The sequence below is a fragment of the Hemibagrus wyckioides genome, linkage group LG27 (assembly GCF_019097595.1).
Source record: "Hemibagrus wyckioides isolate EC202008001 linkage group LG27, SWU_Hwy_1.0, whole genome shotgun sequence".
NCBI classification, from domain to species: Eukaryota; Metazoa; Chordata; class Actinopteri; order Siluriformes; family Bagridae; genus Hemibagrus; species Hemibagrus wyckioides.
In genome coordinates this window covers 15188018-15214077 of record NC_080736.1, presented here as the reverse complement: position 1 = coordinate 15214077, position 26060 = coordinate 15188018, and the positions used below count along the sequence as shown (strand labels likewise).

General features: G+C 38.8%; 1 protein-coding gene across 1 annotated transcript in view; it reads right to left on the bottom strand.

The window, feature by feature from the left end:
* Nucleotides 1-26060, bottom strand: part of mgat5 (alpha-1,6-mannosylglycoprotein 6-beta-N-acetylglucosaminyltransferase) — an 80853-nt gene that overhangs the window by 19256 nt on the left and 35537 nt on the right. Inside the window, exons 4-10 of the mRNA XM_058381647.1 lie at nucleotides 19016-19092; nucleotides 15898-15987; nucleotides 9507-9578; nucleotides 9158-9319; nucleotides 7622-7791; nucleotides 7183-7317; nucleotides 3278-3411 (exon numbers count right to left, since the gene is read on the bottom strand). Of these exons, the coding sequence (XP_058237630.1) occupies nucleotides 3278-3411; nucleotides 7183-7317; nucleotides 7622-7791; nucleotides 9158-9319; nucleotides 9507-9578; nucleotides 15898-15987; nucleotides 19016-19092 (840 nt within the window). The remainder of the gene's footprint in view (nucleotides 1-3277; nucleotides 3412-7182; nucleotides 7318-7621; nucleotides 7792-9157; nucleotides 9320-9506; nucleotides 9579-15897; nucleotides 15988-19015; nucleotides 19093-26060) is intronic.

Below are 26060 nucleotides of genomic sequence, written 5' to 3'. Positions count from 1 at the left end.
ACACACACACCCCGACATATACACACACCCATGCACACAAACACACCCATACACACATGCATTCACACACACCTACACTCACACATCTATACTCACACACACACACACAACCAAATTAAAGGGCCAGATGCATATGACTGAGACAGTGTAATTCCTCAAAATGTACAGTATTAGATATGGACCCTGTGCTTGTGTGTGTGTGTATGTTAGTTTGGCCCAAGAGAGCATCTGGACCATGTTGCTGCTTCCATCAGTTCCAATCAGAGTGTGGGATGAGATTCAGAAGCCAGACGGCCCATAATGCAATTTGTGTAAATTTCTGGAAATCAGAAATGGCAATATAACTGCGACATGCCCCCTCCAATGTACACACACACACACACACACACAACCTGTCAAGTGTAATCATAATCAGCAGCACAAATCTGAATGCAGTGTTAATTTCAGTGAGCCAAGCAAATGGCCTTGTCCTAGCAGCCTTGTTTCCCCTGTCTGCAAACTTCCTGCATTATAAATCAAAATGAATGGAAAAGAAAAAGCAGAGAAAAGAAAACTAATTAAAAGAGGACATCAGCAGATGGTTAATATCAGGTTATTGACTCATCTGCAGCAGGTGGATAACAAACCCACATCCTGAATCTCTGGCCTGTGATTGGTCAGAAGCTGCATGGAAATAAATGGGGGGGCAGCACAATGTCCTTTACTGTTACTATAGCAACACAGAGTTGATTAAAACCTTAAACTGTAAGAACCTTGTTTCTTTAGCATTCGTGGAAGGAGTCTCCAGTGTCAGTGCTTTGTAACGAGTTAAGTAATGAACATATTATAGAGATACTCCAAAACAATAAATGTAGCTATAAAAGGATAAAAAGTACAATTTCACATCCATTTGGCACAATTCTTCAAATTTCATTGCAGTCTAAAGAAATTTCTTTATTGGCCCGCTGAATAAAGATTTACTCTTTATCCTTTATTCTGCACCATCTCCCAACCACCCAAGAATCTGTACTGGGCACCACCGGTGTTCCAGTTGAGATTGACACACAACAGACTGGTTGGTTTTAAGGTGAGATTTAAAAATGTCTGAAAAAGAAAAAAAAAAATATATATATATATTATTTGTATTTTATTATATTATTATTTTATTATATGTTAAACATTTTATTACACATTATTTGTCATAAAATGTGTTATATCTTTTATATATATATATATATATATATATATATATATATATATATATATATATATATATATATAAAATTTATTATACAATGTATTATATATTATTACAATTTTATTACACATTTTTTATTATAAAATTTATTATACCTAATTAAAGTTCTATTAAATATTATTTATTATAAAATCTATTATATATTATTAAAAATTTATTACACATTATTTATTATAACATCTATTATATATTATTTGTGACAGCGGCAGTGCTGTGAAAAAAGTATTTATTTATTTGTTTAATGTATTTTTTTTACAGCTTTTTTACCCTGTAATAAATGAAATCATCATTTAAAAACTTGCATTTTGTATTTACTTGTATTTATTTATTTTTAATATTAAAAAATTGCTTGATCTGAATCGTTTAAGTTTGACAAATACACACAAAAAATAATAAATAAATAAAATAAGAATGGGGGCAAAATACCTTTTCATATCAGTGTATTGGTGATCCAGCGCTCTATAGACTTTTCGACCAATCAAAATCAAGAATTCGACAGCGCTCAAGTATAACAAAAAGAGGTTGAACAAAAAGAAGCCACTGAACAAGCCTCATGACACTGAGACTTGAGCCGAAGCACCATACAGCTGACAAGAGACAAGAACAGGAATCTTGAGCTATACTACACATACACTGAAGAACCAGACAGCTGAAGACTAGAAAAATGTTGCCTGGGGTCTGATCTGGAAAATTCTGCTGTGACATGCAGATGGTAGGGTCAGAATTTGGCCTCAGCAGCATGAATCCATGGACCAGTCCTGCCTTGTGTCAGCAGTTCATGCTGGTGATGGGTGTGTGGAAGTTTCTTGGACTCTTTAACACCAGCACTGTTACAGCACAGCACAACCTTTTCTTTTTTTCCTTTTTCTTTTAATGGCTACTCCCAGCATGAGAATAGACCACTGCACAAAGCACACAAAGTCTTCCTACAATAGTTTCTCCAAAAAAAAAAAAACACACACACACACACACACACACACACACAACAATGAATTCAGTGCACTTTAATGGCCTCCCTAGTCACCAGATCGGGATCTAATAGAGCACCTTTGGGACGTGGTGGAAGAGAAGCGTGAAAGAGAACCGAGTAAATCTGCAGTTATATCAATATGGAGCAGAATTTTAAAAAGAAAAGTTTTCAGCGCCGCCGTGGAATTCAAGGCATGAAGAATTGAGATTGCTTTGAGAGCAAAGTCAGGTTCTGTCCAGCGTTCTAAATAAAATGGGAACTGAGTGTACCTGACCCATCCATCCATCCATCTTCTGTATCCCCTATCCAACACAGGGTCACGTTGAACCTGGAGTCTAACCCCCAGAGACTTGGGGCATAAGACAGAGGACACCCAGGACACAATGCCAATCCATCACAGGGCAAATTCACCCACATATACTCCCATTCCCACAATACTGACAATCCAGACCACATGTTTTTGAATCGAGGGAAGAAACCGGAGTACCTGGGGCATGGAGTAACCCTCTGAGGCATAGAGGAAACATGAAAACTCAAGGTAGTGTACACAAGGAGGTGGAGGTGGGAATCAAACCCCCAACTCTGGAGGTACGAGCCAAACATGCTAATATCTAATCCACTCTAATTTGAAGTATATATTTCTTGCAAAAAATCAAGTTTTAACTTGCAGTATTTTCTCTTAACATTCTAAGCAACGTCTCCAGATATTAATTCATAACCGAGGAAATTTAAATTCAGAAGCGAACCCTGACCTGTTATTCAAGACAAACTGTAACATTAGCCTCGTTAGAGGAAACACAATGCTCAAGACATAAAAGGGTCCGAGATTATGCGTGGATATGCATCCAGCCACACGCAGAAACATGCAAACACCCCACGCACACACTCCCACCCACCCACACACACACTTCTTAATGAAAGCCATGAGTGTTCTCTTTCAGGCCAGAAAAAAACCCAAAGGGCTTATTGAGAATGTCATGTACCACGTCTTAACAAAAGAGCTTTTCATCCTGTACAACACCTGAGACGACAATCCAAGGCAACCTCTCCAAACACACACACACACTTACGGAACATGGTGTTGAACTGTTGAGGGTTAAGGTTCCACTTGCCCCACGGAGTCTTGTGGCCTTTAGACTGAGCGTAGTGAGCGTGGTTAAACTCCGGCTCCGTCCCGAACGAGTCCAACACTCGCAGCATGCACCTGCAAGACAAGGTCGCACATACAGTACACATGTAATGAAACTCTTCTTTCAGTCAGCACTGAAGCTTATTAGAAATTCTAATCGGGCTTCTCATACATTTTTATAACACATTCTCATGACCGCCCGCTCTTCTGATCTCGGGATAGAGAATAATGCAACTTTTCTAACATTAGACAAATATGTAAGATGAGATTATTTATTTATTTGGAGTGTGAATGTTTCATTCACAAACCCCACAGTTACAATGTCGATTCAAAGAGACGGTTTAGTCAAAGCTGCCGTTAGATTTGGGTTATTTCTTTCTGATAAATGCGTTAAACCCGACAGTTACCTCACCAATATACAAATCAAAATGCACTTCCTGTAGATTGTTTCTTAATCTATCTTTAATCAAACAGCAGCAACCACCAGATCCCGACTTCCTGTGATAGCTGAACTCATGTTTGCTGAACATGCATCAAAGGCGCTGAATGCGTGTTGTGACATCACAAAGTGTGATGAAACCCTGTTTATTTTGGTAAATTCTCCTAGGAATAACATGGAGGAATATCAATTTCAGGTTAATTCACGATCTTTGTAGCAGTGTGGTTATTGGTTCTTTCATCAGCTGATGCTACGTAGCATAGCAGAATAATTCTGTCGAATTAGGTCACAAGTTTATGTGAATGTGCTCACTTGTTCTCATTGGTGAAGGCTATGAGATCAAATCCCAGCACTCTTAAATCCACCCGGTTTAAAAAGTCTTGCCAAACTCTATCTGGATTAAAAAAACAACAACCCTGATCTGTTGTCATAGAGAAAATAAAAATTATTCAGATGATCTTTCACTTCTGTATCATTGCTCTGGTGCGCCAAATTCCCAAAGACACTTAATCTGTTGTTAGTAACATGTTTAATTAACAGAATGTTTAATTTCAGGTTTCTGTGGTTCATCCTGAGGTCATATTTTATACACTAGTAATGAATTGGCCATCTCCAAATCTCTTGACTCTTCTACCAGATCTGTTACCTTTGGATTAGATCGGAACGGACTGGATTCGGCACCCAAGCTGATTTTCCTTTGAACCTGATATTCTTTATCTGTAACTTATAACAAATGTTGGCATCTCGAATGCGTGATAAGTTCATCCCTGTTCGATCGAACCAAATGTATTTCCGTAAAATAACAAGAAAAAAAAATGTTAAATTACGTCCTCATAGAAATGATTAAGAAAGAGCGATGCTTGCAACCAAAGTAACAGGAAACTCTACATCACTTGACAGCATCAGATAGTAACGATAAATAAGAAGGTTGTGGCTCTGAAAGAAGCCACAGAGTCATAGACCCAGCATGCTGAAACTTCAATGATAAAATCTACACTGAGATTGCCTCATAACATGCCATAATGAGATTGAAATGAAATATGATTTTGAGTTTTGAGTGCCGCAGAGGCGGTGAGGAAGGTGAAGAAATTGCGGGCCAGTAATAACCATGAGGGCTTTGAGCATCAGGATCATTTCAGGATGAATTTCTCCAAGCGATAGAGAGAGAGAGAGAGAGAGAGAGACAGAGAGAGAGAGAGAGAGAACGATAATGACACATTCGTTCACCTTCACTGCTGTTTAATATGGACTAATACCCCAGGTATATTGCTTACGGTTTATTCTTTGCCTGTTCCGCTGGGCTTAAAGCTTCAATCAGAGATATAAACAACAAGGGTTTTTTTTTCGTTCACACAACACTACATTATCCACAGCCATACCTCACTAACACCTAGAAACAACCTTCGGATGATTGACGTCGTTTCCAACCATGACTTTAAAGTCACGGTAAATGAAGTCGAGCAGCTGAACGTGTGAGAAAATGAAAACGAGAGAAGCTGTGCTGCGTTCATTAAGACGTTGGTCTTTAATGAGAGCTGTGTGTAACAACAGAGGTGCAAAAGTTTAAAAACAAATCCAAGATCTATAATAAAATAATCCTCGAGACAGCGTGGTTTGATTTTATACCTGGAGACGCTTTTAGATCTATACTCTTGCATTAAGCTCGCTTTTTATTCATGCTTCAGGTGAATCATTTTCAGTGAATCGACTCCAAAGCTTTGACTCTTATGATGAGTCCCAATTCACAAAAGTACGTATTCTTGTGAAGAAAAAGGCAATAAGATTGAGTGTGTAACAAAAAAAAATACAAGTACCATACAGGACATACTAACAGGTCATGTAACAGGAGACGACGCTGTTGCCTAGTTACGCACAGAGTCACTGTAAACAAACTCCCGGATCCATTTCAGCTTTTCTTCATTCATTAGTCTTTATACCGTATAATATAATATCCATTCTTTTGTTCTCTTGTTTTGTTGTTCACATTTCTAGGCCACAGAAGCAGTTATTAGCTGAAAAGGTGTTCACGGTTCTGCATTTAAAAAATCTACCAAAAATAGTGTAGCATCCGGGTAGAACCTTGGGGAAACTCATTTCAATATACTACGATTTGGGACACACTAACTTCAATCTCGAATAATATTTAGGATGAATAAGAGGCAAATTGGGAAGAAACATTTGTTTTCAATCTGCAGTATCAAGAAATTGACTCTTATTTTAGAATCAACTCTTTTTGAAAATCGACTCTTTTGAACCAACTCTTTTGGAACAGACTCTTTATCCTCTTTTAACCTTTTTGAAACCGATTCTTTTTTTGGAACAGACACTATAATTTAAAAATCTAATCTTTTTTTGAATCAACTCTCTTTTTGAAATGGATTATTTTTTGGAATCGATTCTTTTTTTTTTTAAATAGATTCTTTTTTTTTTGGAATCAACTCTTTTTTAAAATCGACTCTTTTGAATCAACCTTTTGTGGAACAGATTCTTTATTCGAATCGACTCCTTTTTTTAATCAAATCTTTTTTTTTAATTGACTCTTTTTGAAATGGATTCTTTTTTGGAATCGACTCTTTTAATGGAATCGATTCTTTTTTAAAAAATTGATTCTTTTTTGGAATCAACGCTTTTTTTTTAAATAGACTCTTTTGAATCAACTCTTTTTGGAACAGACTCTTTATCCAAATCAACTCCTTTTTCGAAGTCGATTCTTTTTTGTAATAGACTCTTTTTGAAATGGATTCTTTTATTGGAATCAACTCCCCTCACTTATGAACCTATAGCAGGATGTTGACTTAATAACTAATTATATATTATATATATATATATATATATATATATATATATATATATAATACATGAATTTAATACACAACAAAGTCGAAATGCTGAAATAAAGCCAACTGATTCAAATCACTTCTCCTACTGCATTAATTAACAATGAATAATTTATGTCCCGTGGTAAGCATTATTAACAAGTAATATTAATTATAGCTAAAATATGCAAAGCAACATAAACAAGAAGTCCAGTAGTTTAGAAATGAGAAACCGTTCTCCTAATCATTGGAGAGCATTAATTTCAACCCATCGAGTACTGACTTTTTAGCCAAAGCAGCATAAGATTTAATTTATTTAAAAGAGGAGAAAAGAAATATAAATGTGCAACATAAATACGTCATGAAAGCATGATGTTTTTTTATTCAGCTTCATTGAATTTGATTAGTTGAAGCTTTAGTCAAAACATCATGAGTCAAAAACTCACACACTCTGTTTCAATGCCTGAGGAAAAACTCCTGGACCTCATCAGGTGAACATCTTCATGTCCATTTGATTTGACCTGCTAGCATCAGTGAAGAACTGAGCCAGACTGAGAGCAATAAAGACGACAGAGAGCGGAGTTTACTCACTGGTAATGCACCCACGAGGGCCCTAGTGTCTTCTTAAATTGAGACAGACCCACGATGTCAATGTAGATGAGCTCCACCACTTTGTCACCCTGTGTGGGACAGCTGGACTTGTTTCCCATCACCTTCCTCATGATCCTGAGGAGAGATGGAGACAATGGTGGAGGTTATGAGATCAACAAAATGTTTATTACTCTGTATGTGTGTGTGTGTGTTACATAGTATTTGCATATACAGTTGTTTATGAGTTCTGAATATATATATATATATATATATAGATATATATATATATATATATATATATATATATATATATATATATATATATATGTGTGTGTGTGTGTGTGTGTGTGTGTCTATCCTAATGTGAGAATATATATAATGTCTAATTAACGTTTAATAGGGGGTGTGTGTGTGTGTGTGTGTGTGTGCACATGCTCACTCTTTAAGCTCAGCGATGGAGGCTGAGATACGGATGTCATGGCCCAGCAGGTATAAAGTGGTGATGAGGTCACTCCACTGCACCAGCTCCCCCAGTGGACCCCCGCTGAACGCATTCTCAGCTATCTTGAAGCCAGACTCCTTCGTCAGCAGGCCCAGGTGCACAAGAATCTAAACACACACACACACACAGGTTATTTGTTTGCTGCTTTCATTCTCTCATCATCCTTCTTTCATCCAGTGCTTTGTACATTTCTTAGCTGCTTGGCTCACTTCCTGTGATCATAATATCCATCATCTTGTTGTCTCTGCGTGTTTACGGCTTCCTAAATCTTCCAGCTATCTGAATAAAGTTAGAAATAATGCACTCTATTACATAACGGTTCATGCTGGGAAATGTGTGTGTGTGTTGAATCTGATCGGTGCTGAAGGCTGATACGCTGCACCATGCATGGATCATTTTCAGCTGAGAGCTGTGGATATTGGATTTAGATCAGGTGTCCTTTCAGCGAGGGACTGAAGAGCAGAGAATAAAGCGGGACACTTCGGGCAGAGGACAAAAATCATATTGTGGCAATTAACTTTGCGGTCGAGTCGGGTTACGACTTCCAGAATGTTCTATAGAGAAAATCTGTGGTTTGAATCTGAGTCGCAGTGAATTCAGTCAACTGGAGAGTTGTGGTCATCACATTTCCTGATACACACACACAACTTAATTTATGGCTCAATTATTCAAAATGGCACAAATCAGGCAGTCTACTCTGTGTGTGTGTGTGTGTATTTGGGTAGATGCCACGGTGGTTGGCTGCAGGTGAAAGAGAAGAGTCTCGTCACATACACTCTCGAGGGAAAAGAGTGTCCTGGACGGCGTGTGTGTGTGTGTGTTTGTCTCTCGGCACGACACGTGTGTGAATTATTTAGCAGTGTGTGTATTATTTAAAACTGGCAGGTACACACCGCAATGACTTTCCTGTGTTCCTCTCTAAATAACACGCTGAAAGCACAGACCCTGAGCTTCCTAAAACAAATTGTTCTACAGAATCAGGATGAGACACTGATCCACTGTTTATAGTGAAGTGGAAGTGTTTAGGGAATTGTGTGTCCCTTGAGGAGGAAAGGGGAAAAACAGAAGGGAGGAGAAAAGGAATGAGATCTGGGGAGGAAAGAGAGGGATGTGAGACGAAGGAGAAAAAGAAAAGTATGAGAGGAAAGAGGAAAGGATAAGAGAGGAGGATAAGAAGGCAGGAGACTAGAGGAAGACAGGAAGAAGGGGAGAGAGAGAAAGAGAGAGAGAGAGAGAGAGAGAGAGAGAGCAAGAGGACAAGAAAATTGAAAGGAACTAGGGAGGTGAGAGACAGAAGGAGGAGAGGAGAGGAGAGGAGAGGAGAGGAGAGGAGAGAAGTGGGGAAGTGACTGGAAAAATAGAAAAAAATAAGAATAAAAAGGGAATAAAAAGACACGCCACGTTCCCATTTCTCGAAAAGACGAGACGATACGGAAAGGGATGAGATTACACGAGTGGAGTAGAGGAGCGAACCTTCTTTCGCTTGCGGTTGCGCAGGTCTTGTTTGAGACTGAGCGAGTGCACGGCGCCGAGCCACCGCTCCTCCATCCGCTTTATCCTCAACATCATCCAGCGGAACTCCTCGCGCCGTGACATCACACGATACAGCTCGTCCAGACTCGTCCGGATCTCCAGCTAGAACACACACACACACATACACATCGTTATTAATACTGTCCAACCGGATTATCTGACTAGACTCCACACTTATATCTTAAGATATAGTCTTTAAACACACAGATTTATCATACTGCACATTCACAGCACTGGATCCAAGTATGTTTGTGTGTGTGTGGGATGTGTTACTAAAGGAAACACTTACCTGTCCTTGTTTGTCCAAATCGTCATTAGCGTTGTTGCCCCTCCACGGCAGACGAGGACACCAGTTCTCCACCTGTGAGGAAAAAAAAAACATGGTTAGTGTGTGTGAGTGTATAACACGTGTGTTGTGTGTGTTTCACATCCCGGTTCAGTGTGCTGATGAGGTGCTGTCGGCTATGTGACCTGTCTGACCCTCAGCTTCGACCTCTGTCTTGCCTGTGGTCGTCTTTCACTCTCTGAATACGCTTCATTATACCGTCATCTATCTGATCAACGTCAAAAACACACACAAACACACACACACACCCTTACACGCACATACTGTTCTGCATGACTTGTGTAAACTTTCAAAAACACACCCTAACATTTTTTCCTCCTGCCATCTCTCATAATATCTAACAGCAGATATGCTTCCACAGGTTTTACATGTGTAATGCTAGCGGAAGACAAAAACATAAAATATAAACACTATAAAAGCTTTAACAGCTTATTTTTCTAATTTAGCTTAATTAACTCAAAGTAACTCGTTGTTATTAAAAAAAAGAAAGGAAACAAAACAAAACAAAACAAAACTTTACAAATTATTACCTGGCTAACAGCAGCAGCAACTAGCTAATACTACACAAGCGGATGCTAACCAGCGCAAGTTGAGCATCAAGCTAATACAGAGTACTTGAAAAATACCGCCTCAGAGCCGATAAATGTATGCAAGTTAGCGACTATAGCTTTTTAAACACAAACCAATGCTGCTTCTCAAGCAAAATTTCTTTTAGTAAGGCTTAGAGCAGCTTGTTGGACAAGAGACTAGCTACAGAGCTAATTTACCTCAGAAACTGATGCTTGTTTGAAATAAAGTTGACAATAAAACCTGAATGTTTAAGGACAAACAAGAACACTATGAATTTCTTCTGACTAAATGATGTATATTAAAAGGAATAAAAAATGAATAAAACATATTAGCTAATATAGGGACTAACCGTGGTTAAAATACCAGCTTCCAAAGTTACTGTTGGAATAAAACGGATTACAAAAACATAGTTATTTTGTACTGCAGAAGTGTTTTGATATCATAAACCCTGATAAAAATGCAATTATTGTGATATGTACTTGTTATATATCTTCTATTGTAGGCACAGATAAACACTAGCTCTCTCAGCAGGCTTTGTTGCCTTGAACCATCACACACACAGGCTGCTGGAGCGTGTACAGTCGCTGGAGTCTGTGGTTTCTGGCGTGTGTGTGTGTGTGTGTGTGTGCTGCTGGCTGGGGCTAATGTTCCAGGCCATTAATTTGCCTGCTTTTAGTCATCCGCTTAAACAGGCTTTTACTACCCATCATTCATCACACACAGACCCTGAGACTCTCTCCCCTCACATCAATTATACATCCCATTACAGACGGACACAGGGAGGAAGAACAGAAAAGAGAGAGAAAGAAATAGTGATGAAGAGAGACAAGAAAATGGAACGAGCGCAGAAGCAGAAGAAATGACATTAGCAGCGGAGGAGAAGACGATCTGTCTACCTGCAGACGCTGCAATTTCCTCAGATATCCTGTCAAGTTAGCTTGGTTTTATATCAGGCTAGCAAGGAATTAGCAGATTGCGCTCCTTTATTAGCGTAACATTGTCCCTTACAATCAAACTAGCAGATATGATAACAATGAAGATTATTAATAAAAACTCCTCTCAGAAATGCTGTATATAATTAGCCAGCAAAATATAAGAAAATATGCCCTAAAAATTGACCTCAAAATCCTGTCAGGTTCGCCTGCAGATTATAGTAAATTAATAGTAGATTATAATAAATTATGTATTTATTCTAAGTAAATACAAATGTCCAGAACCCCTGCCAATTAGCTGCTGTTCGATAGTTGGCTAGCATCAGAAATGCTGATTATTAGCATTCATTATCATTGGAACTCAAATGTCCTCTCAGAAATGCTGTCAAAAAGCTTAAATTAGCTAGCAAGGTGGACTTAATAAAGATATGACCTAAAACACTGTCAGGTTAGCTGATGTTTGCTAGCTAGCTTTAGCAATAAAGATGAACATCTACTATAAAAACTATAAAAAAAATAAATAAAAAAAAAGTCCTCTCAGAAATTCTTCTGAAAGTTATCCAGCTACTGAATTTATCATAAAAAAAAGACTTAAATGTTGTCTCATATTTATTATTCATTATTATTTATTATTGATGTCCTATGTATCCCTTCAGAAATGCTGAAAGGATAGCAATTGTTAGCCAAAACACACACAATTTGTTTTAATTTATGACAATTTATGAGCCGGACAACAACAACAACAAAAAAAATCTATAAAAATCCTGTCAGGTTAGCACGTTAGCCAGTTAACTAGCATTCATGGTAATGAGCAGTGGAATCATTCTCTCTCTTTTGTTAGCAAGCTGGCTAACACAGTCTGGGAAAATTCCACATACTTTTATTCCAAATGTATTCAGTAACCCTGAAAAAGGCCAGAATCTTTAGCAGTTTGAGAGAAAATGGCGTTAAAGCAAAAATGCAAGTGAGCAAAATGTTCAAATGCTGATAACTTCCTCGTTATATAATTTCCATGCAGCAATGAGTCCAAGTACACCCACATTCTTTGAAGCACAACTACGGAGCTTTGATCATCTGAATATATGAGCTTGAGAGAGAGAGAGAGAGAGAGAGAGAGAGAGAGAGAGAGCGCATATGATAAAAGAAGTATGTAAACAATGTGAAAACAGATGAAGCATGCCCTATTTGGATTGGATTAGTTGTACATGAGGGCTGAGGGTGATGTCATTATTCCTGGAGTATCTTTGGGATTTTTAGTCCTGTATGACGGAGGCATGTCAGTAATTTTGACCATACATATAAGCGTCTAAAAAGATTACACAGTACCTATATCATGCAAATATAAGTCAAGAGCTTCAGGTAATGTTCATGTCAAACATCAGAATGTAGAAAGTGTGTGATCTCTGGGACTTTGATCGTGGCAGGGATGCTGGGCTAGTCTGAGTATTTGTGAAACTGCTGATCTCATAGGATTTTCACATACAATAGTAAGCAAGTGAAAGATCTGTGGGTTGTGATAAGAGAGGTCAGAGGAAATGGCCAGATTGGTTGGAGCTGCAGAAAGGAAATAATAAATGAAATAATCACTCTTTACACCTGTAACGAGCAGAAAAGCATCTCAGCATGCAGAATAATATTTAACCTCAAGGTGGATGGGCTATTTTGATTTTGGGTTCTACTCCTGTCTCCAAAAACAGGAAACATGTGTGGCATGACAGATTCAACCAAACTAGGGAAAAAAAACCCCCCAAAAAACATATTTTTCTTTTCCAGTCTTTAGCTGTAGTCCAGTTTTATGCAGCATTATCATGGTGGAAGTAGCCATTAGAAGATTGCGTCCATTAAGGGATGCACATGGTCAACAACAGTACTCGTTACAATGACTGACTGGTATTGACGGCTTCAAGGTGTGCCAAAAAAACATCTCAATCCCCACACTCTTACCACCTCCGCCAGCTTGGACTGGTGACACAAGGAAGGATGGGTTCATGCAGTTGGTGCTTAATTCTAACCCTACCATCTGTGTGCCTCAGCAGATATTCATCAGACCAGGCTGCATACCCAAAGCTGTTGGCTAGTATATGCATGATTTTGCTCTGCTGCCACCTGATTGGCTGAATAGATAATTGCATGTGTTCCTAATAAAGTGCTGTGTATATACAGTACATCTGGAAAGCTTACCCATAGTATGTATGCCAAAAAGAGGGCTGGATAATGAATGAAAGACTGATTAAGAGACATCTAAAAAGTGAGTGAGAGGAGATGGGAAGAAAATGAAGTGCTGAGAATAACAGATTATGAGTTAATACGGGGATGAGCGATAGAAGAGAAGAGAGTGGGAGAGGCAGAGTGTCAGAGAGACAAAGGTTTATGGAAAAACACAGACAGAGAGAAGCAGAAAAGGAACGGTTGATATGGAAATGCATTCACATTGCCATGGTGACTGGGAGAGACTGTCACCGACAGTGTGTGTGTGTTTTAGTGTGTGTGTGTGTGTGTGTGTGTGTGTGCAGATCTGTCCTCCATATTCCAAAAAAAATCCATATTCTAATACATAACACTATGCAGCAGATAAGCTTGGTTGCAGGTATGTGTGTGTGTGTCGATGCATGTGTGTGTGTGTGTGTGTGTGTATTGGGGTGATGCACAGGTTCTACACAAGGTTAGTCCAATTCCATGTGAGATCAGTTGTTTACATAACTCCCAAACATTTGCTTAGTCTGCTGTTTCTGGTAATGGTGCATACAACTTAAGATTCAAGGTAGACTTGGACTTCTATGTATGTGTGTGTGTGTGTGTGTGTGTGTGTGTGTGTGTGTGTGTGTGTGTGTGTGTGTATGTGCGCATGTTTATCCTCGAGGCTATGGGTTCTGTGAATATCAATGAGCAGAACTCATTTGAATCGAGTGGAAGGTATGCATGAGAGAGGAAACAGGAGACAGAGAGAGAGAGAGAGAGAGAGAGAGAGCAAGAGCGAGATGGAGAAAGAGTGAGAGAGAGAGAGAGAGAGAGAGAGAGAGAGAGAGAGAGAGACACAGAGATATATAGTGAATGAGGATTTAAATAGCCTTTAATGGGACAATTACTGATGAAACATCAGCAAATATAATAGCACCACCCTATTAATATATCACATGCCATGTTTTGAAGAAAAAAAAAGAAATAAAAAATTAAATAATAAAGGAACAAAGGATGTATTTTTACCTTGCTGAATATTTCGGCCTGAAGACTGAATCTCAGCCAAATACAAAAAACTTTATTTAGTTAATAAAGAAAAGACAATAAAAGGACCAAAAGTGAAAGGATGAACATTAGGAATGAGGCACACATGGTGTCCCCCATGCACAAACCTCTACTGGAGGTCAGCAGTTCATTTATCAATCGGTGGCTTGTACAGGGCCTCTGGGGAACGAGTCAGTCGGTGCCAGGACCACCTGGTTAATGAACCTCCAGCCAAATGATATGCCTGGCACACCTTCACACAGACTGTATACACTCTGTTCTCTCCGACTGACCCCATATACAAAGCTGTGGGGTGGCAAAAGGGGCAAAGGACAAAAGGCACCTGTCCTCGTTCCACTTTCTCCCAAGTAGCAGGAGCTATAGAGGGAAAATTGTTTACACACCGATCTGTATGAAGCACTATAAGGGAGACTGAATGTAGTGGCTTCATTAATTTTAATGAGGAACAATAATCCAATTTCTATTAGTACAGTAGTATTGGGAGCTCAAACCCTAACCCATGTTTACATTTTTGCCATTTTAGCAGACTCCCTTATTCAGAGCGACTTACATTTTTAACTCATTTTATACATTTAAGCAATTAAGGGCCTTGCTCAGGGGCCCAGCAGTGGTAGCATGTATTAAGCAAATGAATGGGGAGAGGGTGCACACAGTCAAGATTCCCTCTCCCCATTCATTTAGTTAATACAATTAGTTGTCCTTTTGGCTCAATTCACTTCTGTAGACTCTCTGTGCTCCAGGTGCTACTACAACATAGTACATCATCAACCTATAACAACATCCTTTATCTCCTCCATCACCCATAGCTGCCATTTCTCAGTATCCACAACAGGACCAAGCCTAGAACGATTCAAAGCCATTTTATAAACAGCTCCTTCACCACCCAGGAAGCAGCTGGTGTGCCAGACGTCCACAGGAGTCAAACACCTCCCACGTGTCCCACTCGAATGCTATTGTCTCAGACTCCAAGGCACAATTTATATCTGCTTCTTCAACCGTTAATGCTAAAAAAACCCTCGGAAAATGGAGCCGGGCCATCAGTAAATCTGTTAAACGTCTGCTTTTGAAAACCTTATATACATTTCCAATGATGCTGGAGAACATCTTTGTTTCTCTTACCATTAAGTCTCTTCCAAGAAACCAATAACACCACAAAGTACATCAGCATCCCAGCAATATTTGTTTCGAACCTTTTTGAAAAATTTTTTTGAAAAAAGTTTTAAATTTGGGGCTGACGGAAGAAATAGAGAACAGAGCATCAATACACCAGGAAGAACATCCCTGTAAAATTATTCTTCATCCTGGTTACAACAGGATTAACCACAACATTCTACCCTTCCCCAATGACACGCTGGTGTCACCCTGGAGTTTACCCGAGGGGAACAAGCGCTCTAAAGTTTACACAACCACCTCAGAAACCTCAGGAGATTCCGAATTCCGACTCCCACTGATGACGTTTTTATAGCAACTGTTATTTTTTTGCCAGGTGTCCTGGTCGGATATTTTCGAACAATATTTCTGAAAGTATTGAGTCGAGAGTTTTATACTGGAAAACTAAAAAAGGTGTTGATTCTAAAGCACAGACTCACCTCGCTCAGGTAGATGAAGAAACTGCACACGGTTCCGTCTACGCCGTAATTTGCATAGCAGGCATCTGAACGCCACATGTCCTTCATCCACTGGGCATGAAAAGAAGCAGAAAACAAGCGATAGAGTCAGTCAATCTTTAGTGACTTGGAAAATAAATCGGCGAAACAAACATTTCTAACAGCTATTAATTAAAGCATGTTTTTTTCTCCTTTAATTTGAACACAAACCCATTCAACACACCTTTCTGCTAAAGGTCATATTGCTTACACTTCTTACACTGCTATCTTACGGTACGTGTCTGTTTGTTTTTGGTGACATGTATTATGTCTAAATGTCTGAGGCTGTGACAAAACAAATTTCTTCAGGGATCAACAAAGTTCTGTTTGTTTATCTGTGCATCTGTTGTCTGTTCTTATGTCTGTCTGTCTGCCTGTTTGTCTGTCTGTTTGTCTGTGTGTCTACTTGTTTGTCTGTCTGCTTGTCCATCACACCCAGTGAGTCAAAAAAGTGTGTGTGTGTGTGTGTGTGTGTGTGTGTGTGTGTGTGTGTGTGTATATATATATATATATATATATATATATATATATATATATAGGAAGGAAGAAGGAAGGAAGAAAGGAAAGATGGATATATATATATATATATATATATATATATATATATATATATATATATATATATATATATATCTCCATCTTTCCTTTCTTCCTTCCATCTTTCCTTCCATCCATCCTTCCATCCATCCTTCCTTCCTTCCATCCTTCCTTCCATCCATCCATCCATCCTTCCTCCCTCCCTCCCAAATTAACTTAAGTAACAGAAAACAGAAAAGTGAGAACAGGAATTGACTTGTTTTTTGGACGTCGCACAACATTAAATGCAAATAAATGTGTTAACCCCCCCTTCCCCAATAGACACAATAAACACTATAATCATTGGCAACCTGCTGTTTTCTCAGAGCAACGAGACCCTTCAAGATACTGGACTTAATTCAAACCATTTTGTCACTGATTATTTTTCTCCATCAGCACATCTACATTGCTTTTTTTTTCCTCCCTTAGGTCTCACTTACACGGGTCATTTTTTTTTCTCCTTCTAAGCTTGTCCTAAATATTTAATGTACTGAAGTAAAAGCGATCCCACTTTGACCTGGCCATTTCTCTCATCCTAATCCGGTTACTTTCTGATAATACTTTTACAGTGAAGGACATATCGATCGGAGTCAGCGAGCCTCGGATCACTCTTATCGATTTCCGCACCTCAGATGAAGAAGAAGATGATGTGTGTGTGTGTGTGTGTGTGAAGATTTGCTGACCTCAGTGGCTCAAGTAGCAATGGACAGGAATTAACCTCACAGTGTGAAAAGATTCTCTTTTCTGGATCTCTCGAGAGGAATTGGTTATAATGCAGGAATATACAACAGAATTATCTGCTTTGGTCATTTGTAGTTAAAAAAAAAAAAACAAAAAAAAAAAAAAAAAAAAACCCTATACATTTTTAACAGATGATCCATCAAACACTGAGACACTGCAAAAAAAAATGATGAGTTACGATATATCGAATACAGTCAAAAAATTATCTACTCTTCCTTATTGCAACAAACCAAATATAACATTATTAACTATATGCATTATTTCTAGACATATTTTCTTATTTCTAGGCTTAATATTCTTTCTAGAAATTAATGTTTAAAATGAACAAAAGAACAGAACAAAAAGATTTAAAGCTTTTTGTTTAGCTTTAAATTTAAATCAATGAATGAATGAATGAATGAATAAATAAATAAATAGCTTTAAATATTTATTTATTTATTTATCTATCATTTGCTGTAATATTTTAATAGAAAATACTCAATTATTTTGACCATATTCTAGACTTCTTGTCACTTTTTTTTATTTCTGATTTTTTGTAAATGAGCCTGATATTATTGAGATAAAGACAGACGCTGAGGCACAGTTAGTGCCTTAGGGGAGTTTTATCCTGGATTATTGCACGTGTTCATGATGTTCATGCTGCATCACACTCAGACTGATTCAGGAAGTGTTTGGGAATTAGCTGGTTAGTGATTGGATCACAGCGGCGTTTGTTTCATAACTTAAATCAAAAATCATCCACGAGTTTATTTAAGCCTGGAAAACAAAACCAAAAAAATGTGGCACTTGGTCCAACTTCTTGATGAAATGTTTTCAGTATCTTTAAAAATAAATTAATTAATAAATGGCTTAATGGGTATAAATGGGTCACTTTTTGTTAATTGTTTCAGCTAAGAACATCCGATTTTACTGTTTTTATTTATTTGTTTTATTTTTTTCGTTAAAAATTTGCGATGCACCTTGCAGAATTTTTGATGCTTTTCCCCCAAAAAACCTGCTGGTTTAATTTGTTTGAATTCTTCTTTTAAACTCCTATCACTGAAGACACATGAGTAACGACTCGTTCACCTTCAACACACGTGAACTGAGGGAGGATTTAGATTGTGATGATGTCACATGACATGTCATGAACCAAATTTATGGAAAATCTGCGTTAAATTTGTAAGTATTCCAAGCTCCTTTAAATATGATTTGATTTTGTCTACATTTTGGCGAACATCACTGCACATGAAATAGTGATTGTTACAAATATTTTGAACATATAGAAACAGAAAATGAATCCAGCCCTTTCTGACCAATCAGACTGGAGCATTCAGTTCAGTGCTATACATGCACTTTGGGAAGCTTCCACGAACTCGTCCGTTTTTATCATGTCACCTTGGTGTCTCAATATCTGGAATATTTCCTGCTAGAAGAACATGGCATGGTGATTTTTTATTTTCTCAAGAAACTTACTTGCTTTCTATATCTGCTGAGAGGAAAAAGGACATAGAAGCAGATGGTGTGTAATAGCATAGGTGTCGAGAGGTTGGTTAGTGTGTGTGTGTGCGTGTGTTGGTGATCAGATAACAAAAAAAAAAAACAAGGGTGTTTTTATGACTAAGCTTTCTGAGATGTGCAATGTGAGATGTGCCACTTCAAGAAGATGCATGTGATAGATGAACGATGTGTGTGTGTGTGTGTGCCATTATTTAGAGCTCACGCTCATCCGTCACTTTCTGTGTGTGTATGTGTGTGTGTTCACCTTCATCTTGCCCTCACAGTGCGGGAAGCCGTCAAGAGGGGGCAGTTCACACTTTTCTTGGGCTCCACTGAGCAGGTCTGATAAGAGAAAGAAAAAAAGAGAGAAAAGGTCAGTGCTGTTATTATTATCGTCATCATCATATTCATTGTCATCATCATCCTCGTAGTCAGTGTCATCACTGTCATCAGCATCAGAGTCAGTGTCAACATTGTCATCGTCAAAATCATCATCATCAGTGTCGTCATCATCATCATCGCCAGTGTCATCATCATCATCATAATAATCATCTTCATCATCATCATCATAATCGTCATCATTGTCATCATCGTTGTTGTCATCATAATCATCATCAGCACATGCACACCCCATCATCATCATCATAATTATCATAATCATCGGCACACACACACACCCATCATCATCACAATCATCATCAGCACACACACACCCAATCATTGTCATCTTCACCATCATCATCATCATCATTATCCCCCACCCATTCATCATCATCGTCGTCATCATCATCGTCACCACTGCATGAGATTTCATCTGGGCTAAGATTTCAGAGTTCTTGATCAAATTATTATATGTCAATGTTAATGAATAATAATAATAATAATAATAATAATAATAATAATAATAATAATAATAACAACAACAACAATAATAATAAAAGTAAGGGACCAAACACATTCTAGCCCAGCCCTGCGCCACATCAAAGAAAGCCAGTGGACAAACAAAAGGAGACTTTGAGGAGACAGCCTCATTTCCTGTTTTTCGTAACCCTCCCAAGTCACACTTGGGCTCATTTGTGAACATCAGGTCATGTTGCTAAACGGCACAAGTTTAGTATTAACACATAACACATGTTGATGTGAAAGCCCTTCACTTCCTGTCTACCAACATCACCATCAAATTCTTTTGAGTGTTACAGACTAACTTCCCTGTACAATCTGAGGAAACAATCTTCATTGTGGTCGATCTCGCTGTTTTGTGATGAAGATTAGATACAATTTGTAAAAGAGACTCAGCGGAAAAACAGACAAATAAAAAGCATTTCATTAAAAAATGGCTGACTTGCTGTTGGACAAAACACAAAGTACTTGATTAATAAATACGTTGATAATGAGAGGTTGAAAAATAATGATTAATTTGTGAACTGTAGCGTTAACTAGATGCTCAAAGTTTAGCACTTTCTAACCGCTAAATAAACACTACTTCATAACAAGCGGAAGATAAATTCCGGCTAACTTCAAATGATCGGCTTTACATTTATAGTTAAAAGGAATGAATTGGAACCGCTAGTTGAGTCACAGAGCATTTCTTGTTTCATGATTGGTCAGTTTGGCAAATTTTATTATAGTAAATCTTTAAATTTAGATTTAGATTAGATTTAGCTTTTTAGACGCTTTGATGCTAGCAGAAATTATTATTATTATTATTATTATTATTATTATTACTAGCCAAAAGGCTCAAGATCTTCCTAGGGTATAAAGTGTGGCCATTTAATTATTAGTAAAGAAGGAGACAAGCTGCCAAGGTCCAGCTTATGTAAGACGGAGGGGTCTGAAACAGTCGAAGGTCCCCTGAGAGAATGTTTGATGTTCTGGTAAGAAGTTGTAAACAGGAAATATGTCACGTAGCAGCAAAAAGTCATCGGTTCATCGGTGCAACCTGATAACCTTGGGGAAAAGGTATGTATGGTTTGTTGGTAGCAAACAAAAAAAAGAAAGTAAAGTGATGCAAATGATGTGACTCTGAGGCAAGAAAAGCAAAGGTCACTTACCATCTACATGATCTACATCTAACACGAAAATAAAACACTTCCTGCCCAGCCGAACAAAGGGAAGACAGAGCGTCTGTGAGAAGCAATTCCAGCATACTGATAACTCACGCTTGCTTATATGTGTTTAGAAAAACAGACACATCCATATGTACCGTAACTGAGACCTGATTGGGCCTCCTGGGAGCTAATTAGATAAGCGCATAAGCAAAGAAGGTCATGAGAATCAAAATGGCTCCCAATTTCCTTCATGAAAACAAAGTCAGATTATAGAAAGATCTCCAGCTTATCCTTTTGTCCACACTGTAATATCGAGTATGTCAGATAATCTGTGTGTGCTTTCCTCAAACTAAAGGAGAAACTAACAAGATAAAACAACAGACTTAAACATACACTCCCTGGCACTTTATTAGGAACACTGTATACACTAACGCTAGGTAAAGCCTCACCTTTTCTCGCAGATCTACATGGCATGGTTTCCACAAGATTCCACAAGACATTCTACTCCATGTTGTCAAGAATACATCCTGTGAATCTACCGTTCTACCACATCCCAAAGATGGATTGAGATCAGGTGACTGGGACTCATACCGAAGACCTCATGATCATGTTCATGAACCCAGTCTGAGGCGACTTTTGCTTTGTGACATGCTGCATTATCATGCTAGTTGGTTAAATTGTGGCCACGAAGGATGCACATAGACAGCAACGACACTCAAAGACCCTGTGGCATTCATGTAGAGTCTCACAAGAAAGCATTCCCCACAGAATTACACCGCCTCCACCAGTCTGGACTGGTGACACAAGGCAGGTTCATGCTTTTCTGACCCTCATCAGAAATCGAGGTTCATCAGACCAGGCTTGGTCATCCGGTGTCCACTGCAGCCTCAGCTTTCTCTTCTTGACTGACAGAAGTGGAATCCATTATGTTGTTCTGTTGTTGTAGCTCTTCAACCTCAAGATTCAACACACTGTGCATTCTGAGATGCTTTTTTGCTCACCACAATTGTACAGTGTTTATCTGACCTACTGTAGCCTCTTGATCAGCTCAAACCGGTCTAGCCATTCTCCACTGACGCTTTCATCAACTGCACCAAATTCCAGACACCCTTTTATACTTTCTTCTGTTGCAGTCCATACCGGCCATGAGACCAACCTGAGGCCACACCCAGATACCATTTTTGCTGTTGGTTTTGTGTGTATGTACATGAAAAACACAGAAATAGAAACAGCTATAGAAAGCAAAATGTCAGTTTGTTTGACTAGCAGGAACGCATGTTTTTATAAGAGTCTTAAGTGTGCGGTTTCGGTTCAACACCAAGTGTCAAGTTTTATAACTCTGCATGTTTGGACAGAAAAAAAAAGTTGTATAATTTCAATCAATGCAAGCAACGTCACAGGTTTCATGACCGGGACAAAGAGTTTGTATAAAGAGTTGTTGTATAAATCAACATCAGACATCTCTCAAATCTCACCATTATGCTGTGGTCCTTGGCAAGTATGATATTCTTGATGATCATGGACAATATAAAAGGATGCAAAGAATTAAAAATGTACTACAAGAATCTAAATCAGCTCTTCTCCACTTACTCGACTTCAGGCATCTAAGCTAAAGCACTTCTATTTAACTTTAATCAGCTAACATTATAAGAAACAAATCTACTAGCCTAGTGTGTGCTTTCAAAGGCTACTATGTAAACCAGGGAAACATTACTACTACACTGTAGTTTGATTGGTCCTAAAGAGGAACAATCACACACATCAGAAAATCTTGTGACCAACAGTCCAAACCAGTGCACTCCAGGAAGTCGAGTCCATCAGATACAAGCACAATGATATCAGTATTCAAGATTTTTTCCCAGCTTGTTTTTACCCCATGGGTTTAATGATAAATATCTCAGTTTCTGGCATGAGGAAGCACTTTACACCACATGTGACTGTTCCCTTTAAGCCTGTGCCACATTCCATGATTTCTAGCTGGATTATAGTCAGAGGATCACGCTGTTTGGTTTTACTCATATTCCTGCCTCCGGATTGGATACATACTCCGACTTACCTGATGCTCACTGATACCCTAGCGATGGCTTAAATCTACATTCTGTCAAGAGACACGCAAAGGTCAGAGCATGGGGAAACCGAAACAATGGACATTTGTAGTTCTAGTGCAAACTCTATTAAACCCTTAAGGTCAGACCATATGAGTGACCATGTGACCAACCCACAGGACCAAGGTCACACTCACATGACATTTTCACTTTTGGCTTTATGTGTCCGTACACACAGAAGCAGGAACAAATACAGCTACAGACCGTGAAATCTCAGTAACATCCCATTTTTGACAGACAAAAAAACAAACATCTCTATTTATGCAGTCAATGACATATGAAAGGACTCTTTATGAGAAAGACCAATGAATGGTGCACTTTGTGTATTCAACATACAGTATTTGGAAAGCAACATTTAGGTATAACATCAAACTATTAAAAGCTGCTTTAATAATAGATGGTGTTTTTTGTCCTAAAGTGGTTTATGAACTGTAAGCTTCCGACTCACAACAGCAAGGACATACTGTTGTTACACACTTTATATAGCAAAAACTCCAGGCACTTTCACACATTAGTCATTAGGCATCTTGGTCTTTGTGTTAATTAGTCCAAATATCCAGAACACGATATAAAAAAAAAAATTCATAGTCGAATCGCTTTCTCGATTCTGAGAGATCACTCAGAACCGGAAGGAGACCAAATTCAAATGGAATTAAGTGCTGCATATGTGGAAGCAGCCTTAAGAGCAAAAGCCTAGAGCAAACCATTAAGAATCCAGCAGACTAAAATACACACACACACACACACACTTTTCCCCAGCATTGGGCCAGTGTTAGATCAAAGAGCAACGCAACCTATTTTATAACCTGGTCATATTTCCACCGTTGTCAGATCTGAAACCTTGCAGACATGCAGAATTTCAGGATTTGGGGTTATGTTGGGTTTCAGAATTATACAATATATATGCATGTCTCTGGATTGGCCAGAGAAAGAAGCAAGAGGCCTAGAGCAACATTTAACACAATGTGACCTATTTTGGGCCCAAATGTTCAATTTTGTTCTCATGAGACCAGAGAAGCATTTTTTTTTTGCCAAGTCTTCAATATGCCTCCAAATTCCAAATGAGATTCTACAACCATAACGGGTCAGTGGATGAAATGCAAATCAGGCAGGTAGTAGTAATCTGCGACAAATGCGATTGCATGTTGTAACCAATCAGCTTTCTTTGTTTTTTGAAGCCATACATTGTCGAAATAACACCTGTTGATGTTAAACAGGTCTTAACCCATGTTATGGTATATACATGGAGCCTCCAAGCAAGACCTAGTCCTTCATCGGTAAAGATAGAGCAACTCTCAACAATTTGCACATATAAACAACAGCATTTTGTGAACAACTTTCCAAACTGATAGGATTTTGGGCAAGAGACCCTACACAGTAGGTGACCCGGTCAAATCTTGGCACATAATACCAAAGCTGAAAGCCACTTTTGAACGTGTGTGATCTCAGACCCGTCATTTGTCACCGTCTTAAAAAACCATCAGGTGCCTGTAAAGATCATTGGATGTGGGAGCTAAGTGGTTAAGGTGTTGGACTACTGATCAGAAAGTTGTGAGTTTGAATCCCAGGTCCACCAAGCTGCCACTCCTGGAACCCTGAGCAAGGCACTTAACCCTCAACCCTTAACCTTAATTGCTCAGTTGTATAAAATGTGATAAACTGTAAGTTGCTCTGGATAACGCCAGAAATGTAAATGGATATCCTAAAGGACATCGACTTAGGAAGAGCTTTTGTTATTCCAAACCACTCATCACTGCATCCTCAGAAGCCAAGATGTGGATATAGTCTTAAAACAGAGTCAATACTCAGTCAACTTCTTTGGGCTCATTCTTATCCGAGACGAATTGTAGAAGTGTATTTTTTCTGTGATGAGTCAACATTTCGAACAGTTTTTGGAAAAAACAGCTGTCACATTTTTCTGGGCCAACAAGCAAAAAGGACCAAGCTGTTTTCAGAGTGGGGTACAAAAGCCAGCGTCTGTCATGGTATGGAGACATGTCAGTGCCCATGTCATGGTAGAACCTTTCACATCTGTGAGGGCACCATTTATGCAGAAATTCTGGAGCAACATATGCTGCCATCCAGACACCTGCCGGAATGACAAGTACGGGGGTAGACTGACCGGCCTGCAGTCCTGACCTGTCTCAGAGTAAGAATGTGTGGCATTATGAAGTGCAAAATACACCATTGTAAGCCCTGTATAACTGTACCCCCTAAGACATGCATAATGTAAAAAGTTCTGGGGGAAGTTCTGCTTGCTAAACAAGTGGAATCTTCACTGCACAAAGACTTAAATATCATTACAAGAACTGGCTGGGATGACTGCCCCAACTTTGCTGGAGTCATCAGATTTGAAATGAGTCTATATTTAACAACAAAAATCACATTTGCCTCATATCTCCAAGGTTGGGGGTTTGATTCCCATCTCCACCATATATCTGGAGTTTGCATGGTCTCCCCATGCCTTCAGGATGGTACTCCGGTTTCATGCACTGAAGGCTGAGTGGCATCTTGAAAATTGTCTGTAGTGTGTGAGCGTCTGTAGTCTACAAGATTCTGCCCTGCAATAGACTGGTATCCTGTCCAGGTTGTACCCTTCCTTGTGCCCAGAGTCTCTAAGACACTGGTAGCTCAAGCGCTTGCCTCAAGTGATTGCTGATCAGGAGATTGGGGTTCAAGCCCCAGCACCGCCAAGCTGCCACCGTTGGGCCCTTGAGCAGATCCCCCAGCGCATCATGGCTGACCCTGCGCTCTGACCATAACCCTCAAGGATGAGGTATGCGAAGAAAGAATTTCACTGTGCAGTAACATATACGTGACAAATAAAGACAACTTTACTCCTTGGGACAGGCTCCACCCAGTAGGATAAGCAGTGTAGAAAATGGATGGATGGTAAATTATTACATAATGTGTTGTGCAGAACATTTTCAAACAAATTTTTGTTTTTATATTGTAGAATTTTCCAGACTGTCCCAACTTTGAAATTGGGGTTCTATATAACTCACCACACTTCCATAAAATTTCAGCTTTGTGAAGTCTCTAGTTTGTGGTTGTTCTGTAAAAAAGATTCTACCATCTGTGCTGTGGATCATGCCATTTTACCCCTTTGGCCTCTTTCCATATTTTGTCTATTTAATGTTGCTTTGTTACACGTAAT